At 38.4% G+C, this 6,297-nt stretch overlaps 1 protein-coding gene across 3 annotated transcripts; it reads left to right on the top strand.

Annotated features, from left to right (window-relative positions):
• Nucleotides 1–1,211: 1,211 nt before the first annotated feature.
• LOC149157622 (putative protein phosphatase 2C 5) lies at nt 1,212–5,631 on the top strand. 3 transcript variants are annotated; one of them, XM_089435928.1, is made up of 10 exons: nt 1,212–1,481; nt 1,589–1,669; nt 1,838–2,101; nt 2,544–2,715; nt 2,833–2,986; nt 3,139–3,202; nt 3,685–3,792; nt 3,913–4,038; nt 4,125–4,351; nt 4,945–5,631. In XM_089435928.1, the coding sequence occupies exons 3-10, from the start codon at nt 1,859–1,861 to the stop codon at nt 5,159–5,161; spliced, it is 1,311 nt and encodes a 436-aa protein (XP_089292054.1). In that variant the 5' UTR covers nt 1,212–1,481; nt 1,589–1,669; nt 1,838–1,858; the 3' UTR covers nt 5,162–5,631. The 3 variants fall into 3 exon arrangements, with proteins under 3 accessions (XP_089292054.1, XP_089292053.1, XP_089292052.1); XM_089435927.1 differs by having other exon boundaries at nt 1,212–1,669; XM_089435926.1 differs by having other exon boundaries at nt 1,213–1,481; nt 1,589–2,101.
• Nucleotides 5,632–6,297: the final 666 nt, after the last annotated feature.

The following is a 6,297-nucleotide window of genomic DNA, read 5'->3' as shown; positions in this document are numbered from 1 at the left end:
AGGCCGACCCCCAAAAGTCTCCACGCACGCCCATAGCTCACTTAACAAGTCGGCTTTACATCCTTTTGTCATCGCATATAAAGCTCGCTCCAACACTTAGTCAAATTAAGTGTTTCTTATATCGTCGCTTCTATCGTCGCATTTTCACCTGTCGCTTCGTCGCGTGTGCGTTCGTACGCCCGCTTGCGCGCCCGCGTGCCTACCCGCGCGCCCTCGTGCACGACCTCACCCGGCGCCCGTCGCAACCGACAACGAAGAATGAGCTTAACATAAATATGGGTAAAGGTTCCCAACAAATGAACAATTTGATCACGATTAACATTAATAAAAGGACCTAGGGAGTTTCCAATAGCTTTAAGAAAATTTAGAGACAGTAAGTGAAAAAAAAGTTTTGGGAATCTTACATGGATTAGAGTTATTATGGTAGTCATGGTGTTGTGATCGAACTGAGAGAACCATAGTTGAAAAGAGAAGCTTGTTCTTTTCCATAACCAGGCCTTCAAATTGAAGTTAAAACTCAACATAATAGACATGAATACTGAACTCTCCTTTCTTATCTTCTCTACATATTGAAAATTATCTTTACTACAATAAAAAACAAAATGAACCAAAATCTAAAATTTAAATACATAAAAACTAAGCCTCAAACCCATAATAGATTTCTTTCATATTTAGTTCTCAAGTTGATGATACCATTTAAAAACATGGATTTAAACCCTAGGTCTGAAGTTCTTCCTCAAAGTAAAGAGGTTTATTGTTCCTTTTAGTGAAAGGATTTTATAAAGTTATGGTTAAAACCCTCGTATGGTATAATGTGAAAATGAGAAAAGATAAGAATAATATAAAATAAATAAAAGTAAACGTATATTGAAATGCAACTTATTATAATAAATTTTGATTAAAATAATGAAATGCAACTTATTATAATAAATTTTGATTAAAATAATAGTTTAGATAAACTCAAAGCAATAATTAATTTGCGAATAAAACAACGTTTTATTCGCCTGACCCCTCCCTTCCTTGTTGTTATTCCTATTTAAAATTTTATTTTTAAGAAGACAAAGTCTAGGCCGCAGCAGGTCAACACAGTGATCCGCTCAAAACAAAAAGAGCGTGAGGACACGGAGGCAATGAGCGGACACTTTCGTGCCTTAAATTTGAAATCCTTTATAAACAATAAAAAAATCATAATGGCTTGGTCACTGACTCTTTGACAAGAGGATGAATGGGATTTACCCGCTCCCCTGCTCCGCACGGAATGGAGGAGGGTGGAACCTAAGAGATTTGAAAAAAGATATGGAGTTACTAAATTTAACATTTGGGTTGTCCGGATTTCAACTTGCCATAAATTTTAGTTTGATCTGTATTGCGACTCTGATTGCGGGTTGTTTCCGCGGTGTTGCTCATCCATGCCGTGGGAAACCCTGCAATGTATAATACGGATCGATCCTCCTTCCTACTCCACTTGCTTACAGATCATGGTACTGGGTGGATTATTTCTTCAATCTCTGAACAACAGGTTTTCTTTGGACGCTTTTTTAAGCTTTTGCGGGATTCAAAATCTTTAAATATTTGAATGAATTTGCAGACGCCATCGCAAATTGGGGGAGAGCAGGTGAAAGATCTGTTTACTTGTATGCCCGGGACAAAATATTGAGCCGATTTGCAGGTTTGGCCGGCTGAAGGCGAGGTTTTCTCAGATTTGAATGTAAAGATTGATGCATCTCAGCCGGTTCCCGACAAAACCGGCTGGCATTTGCAATCGGTGAGCTTGTTATTGTTTATTCTCGGCATTTTTTCTGAGTCGGTAGGCGTGGCGGCCCTATGATGCTTGCAGTTTAGCGAGGAGGGAGAGAAGATGATGCCGGTGAAGACGAAGCAGGCGAACGGGAATGGAAACGGGGTCGTGTACGGGAGGAAAGGTCCGATGGTGCCCTTGGCGGAACTTCTGAAGCGCGAGCTCAAAAATGAGAAGATCGAGAAGCCGACTATTCGACATGGCCAGGCGGGCCAAAGCAAGAAAGGAGAGGACTTCACTCTTATGAAATTGGAATGCCAGAAAATTCCAGGGGACGGGTCCTCTACCTTTGCTGTTTTTGCGGTATGTTCTGGTTATCCTCTTGTGGCAATTTATTTAGAAATTTTCTGTTTATTTTGTTTTGTTCAGCTTATGGTTTAGGTTCCTCGGCTGTCGGTCTTTATTTATTGTTTACCAATTAAATCTTAGGGGTTTCTTTGTGCGAGCAAAGAGATTTGAACTCGGACCTCGTGCATAACTAAATAGTATTTCACTGTGGGAAAACACAAGGGTTGAGGGGATCGTAAAAGAAGTTGTGAATTTGGGTTGCGATGTCTAATTTTCAGGTCTCTGTTCTTCGGAATTTTGTCGGTTGTTGATTTATTAGGACGAAGAAAGAAAACGAGCCCTTAAATGCATTTAGGCGCATATTTTTTTTCCCATGTTTGAAAATTGCATTGTATTGTGCGTGAATCATGAAATGAAATGAGCAAGTGGAGTGATAAATGTTGTTATGTCATTTCAGATCTTTGATGGGCATAATGGATCAGCGGCAGCTCTATATTCAAAGGAAAATCTACTGAAAGATATTATGAGTGCCATGCCAACAGGTTTGAGTAGAGAAGACTGGTTATCAGCGTTGCCAAGAGCCATGGTCGCAGGCTTTGTCAAAACCGACAAAGAATTTCAGGTCAAAGGTATATAGATATGTGCCTGTGGATGTCCCATTAATATTTTGTTAGCTGCATGTCCTGTATATCTTTACTAGTGGCGTTTCCCATCCTTCTCATTCTGATATCTGTTGGTTTTACCAGAACAAACATCGGGAACCACCGTTACTTTTGTGATAATAGATGGCTGGACAGTCACGGTAGCATCTGTAGGTGATTCTCGCTGCATTCTTGAATCGCCTGGAGGGTTGGTTTCTCTTTTAACTGCTGATCACAGGCTTGAGGCCAATCTTGAAGAGTAAGATTCTTGCCATGATGCAGAACAAACCATGACCCTTTGTGCTATACGAGTGTCTGTATTCCTTTGGTCAGTTGATTGTGGAAACCAGTCTTTGTTTAGCCAGTTTATTGTTTCAAGCTCTTGATTTGTATTGATATATGATACTGTAGGAGAGAGCGCATAATGGCCAGTGGTGGTGAGATTGGTAGATTGAATACTGTTGGTGGAGCCGAGGTAGGAATCTGCACAATCTTTTGTGGGATATATAGACATAAAGAAGTAAATTTACATACTACAATAAAGGCTCGTAAAACTTGACCGTGCTTCTTTTGTGCAAATTTATGATTGCTGGTCACAATCGGATGTTTTTATCTTCGCTAAAGTGCGTCATATGTGTTCGTTTTAGCTTTGATGAGTTTATAAGCATCAAAGTTATTTACATATGGTGTACCATTCTGCTACAAAATGGCCTATCCTAGACTTACACTTGCAGTTTCTTTCGTAAAAGTACTAATAATTTAAAAATTACTGTGCTTAAATTTTATCTACAAGGCCTCCATTAGGCTTGACATAAAAGCTCTTATATTTTATCTATCTCATGTTTAATGGTCATGCTTGCTTTCAAAGCCATTTTCTAAACTGAATTGTTCTCTTACCAGAATTTTCAACAAATTTTTCAACGGCTGTAATTTGGAACATTTTCTTTATACTTGTAGATTGGACCATTGAGATGTTGGCCGGGAGGTCTCTGTCTGTCTAGGTCTATTGGGGATATGGATGTGGGCGAGTTCATTGTACCTATACCTCATGTAAAACAAGTGAAGGTGCACCAACATCTTTTTCCCTTCTAATCCTTTACCGATTTTATCCATTTACTGGAGGAAAAAAATACCTGGTCACAATGTGTCTGTTTGATTTAGACTGGTAATTTTTTGTTTCAATAGCTATCGAATGCTGGAGGAAGGCTTATCATTGCAACTGATGGTGTTTGGGATGCATTGAGCTCTGAGAAGGCTGCAAATTGCTGCCGAGGCTTGCCAGCAGAACTTGCTGCAAAACAAATTGTTAAGGTACAAATACTGTTGACAAGGATAAGCAATCAATGTCACCATCTTTAAGTTTATTTTCTATCATAGCCTAACCGATTTAGCTGTAGGAGGCTTTGAGGATAAGAGGACTTAGGGACGACACTACATGCATTGTAGTGGATTTGATCCCACCTGAGAAATCCGCACCACCAGCTCCAGTTAAGAAGGAAGGCAAATTTAAGAATTTTTTCAGAAGGAAATCCACTGATTCATCGTCTAAGTCAGTTGAAAAGCAGCAAAATATAGACATTGTCCAGGAAATCTTTGAGGAGGGGTCAGCAATGCTCGCTGAAAGGTAGATAGCCATTTCCAGCTTAGCATCCTTGCAGTAGATTATGTTTTGTAAACACAGACTTATCATTGGATTCAGAACAAAGCATGATAAACTGTATCTGAGTTGCTGCTCCTTGAATGTGGACAATCTATGTTTACAATTTTTTATTAAAATTGGATAATTGTGTTGCAAATTTGAATTGTGGCTATGCATGGGTAATGCCTGCTTATATTTTGGCATTTTTAAATTTTAAATTTTTTTAATCTGGTTTTTTTTAAATAATCTTTTTCCTGTTAACAGATTTAGTTTATACTCAGTTCAGCCTTGGTAAACGCATTAATCTATTTCTTATGTGTTTTTTGGGTTCTAGGCATTTAATATAGAATGGTGTTTCCTTCCTTTTAGGATTTGGTATGTTATTTATACATAGGTAAGAGAAGTCCAAAGGAGGCCTTTTTCTGTTATGGCCTTGTATATCTTTGTCTCAGCTACGAAGCATTAAATCCTTGCTTTTCCATGTGATGTACTGAAATAAAAACTAGCTGTAGAGAATATTGTAGAATGCATCTTGTTGCAAGTCTGTCATGCTAATAATTGAGCATTTGACATTGCAGGCTGGGCTCGGAATATACGGTGCAGACAGTATCAGGATTGTTCGCTTGTGCTGTCTGTCAAACTGACATCACACCTAGTGAGGGCATTTCTGTGCATGCTGGATCTTTTTTTTCAGGAAATATGCGCTCTTGGGAAGGCCCCTTTCTATGTGCAAGCTGTAAATTGAAGAAAGATGCAATGGAAGGCAAGCGATCATCAAGAGTGACAGCAACATAAATATCATTCGGGTTGGGCTGAATGCACGTCCTATGACCATCTCATGTGATCTCAACTTCCAACTTTGGAGGTCCTCATCAACTCTTATTATGCTCCCTCTAGTAGTGAGTACACTGAAAAATATCTTGAACTTCTTGTTCAATTACAGAGTGAGCAGCAGGATCAACACATCAGAAAGTAGAAAAGAATTGCAGTTCTCAATTTTGATCCCTCGCCATTACAAGCTCTTTATTTTAGGTGATTCATGGGTAATTGTATTTTTTCCACTCTGCCATCCTTGGGTGTAATTTGGCTTTATCAGACTGAAAAGGTTCTATTCATTCTCTTCCCAGGTTCTAATAGTGAACCTTTTGGTGTAGGAGGATGAGTATAAACATTCGAGTATAGATTCAAGATGTGAATGGCACGCAATTCATCTAACTTTGTTAATCTAATCACTAACCTTCAATCCCCGGTTGGTTTTTATCGCACCGAACATGTTATTGTGATATTTGCATTTTAATTTGATGGTGGACACAATTGCATGCTTATTGTTTTTAAATTCCTTAGCTGAAGGTTTCAGGAACCAGATTTGCTGGACTGTCAAATCTGTTGCAAAGAAAATGCAAATCAACTTAGGAATCTTGATGACTATACCTGAAATAAAGAAGGGGAAATAGTTTTATGAAAAACAAATATTTTTTAAAGCCATGTCCAACTGCATCATATATTGGAAGTAGATCATCATATATTCAAAGTAGATCATAAATATGGTAAAATTTGATGGACACTGTTTTGAGTACGTATTATTCATCAAATCAATCCAGACCTCCACCAAATGAGTTCCCCTGCGGCTGGTCGATTTGACACCCATTTATTGTTAAAGGAATATCAGAGCAACTTTAAATTCAATGATCAGGATTTGTTTGGTTAATGGGATTAAGGGCGGATTCACATGGAGCAGGAAGGTGAATTTTCAAATCTAATTAACGGTTGAAACTACCTTGACAACATTCATAATGGCTCTAAATTGAGCAGTATTTGCACCAATTAGTTTATGCCACCATACGGAAAACTTGAATGGATTCTATTATATCTCAGATCATCATCAAAACTATGTAATATATATTATCATTCGGAAGTATCATTGAAAATTG

The sequence above is a fragment of the Pinus tabuliformis genome, chromosome 5_2, assembly GCF_031772625.1.
Source record: "Pinus tabuliformis cultivar Carrire ecotype Pingquan chromosome 5_2, CPIR1, whole genome shotgun sequence".
NCBI classification, from domain to species: domain Eukaryota; kingdom Viridiplantae; phylum Streptophyta; class Pinopsida; order Pinales; family Pinaceae; genus Pinus; species Pinus tabuliformis.
Note: the sequence above shows the minus strand (reverse complement) of the source record. Positions and strands in the feature narration are given on the sequence as shown.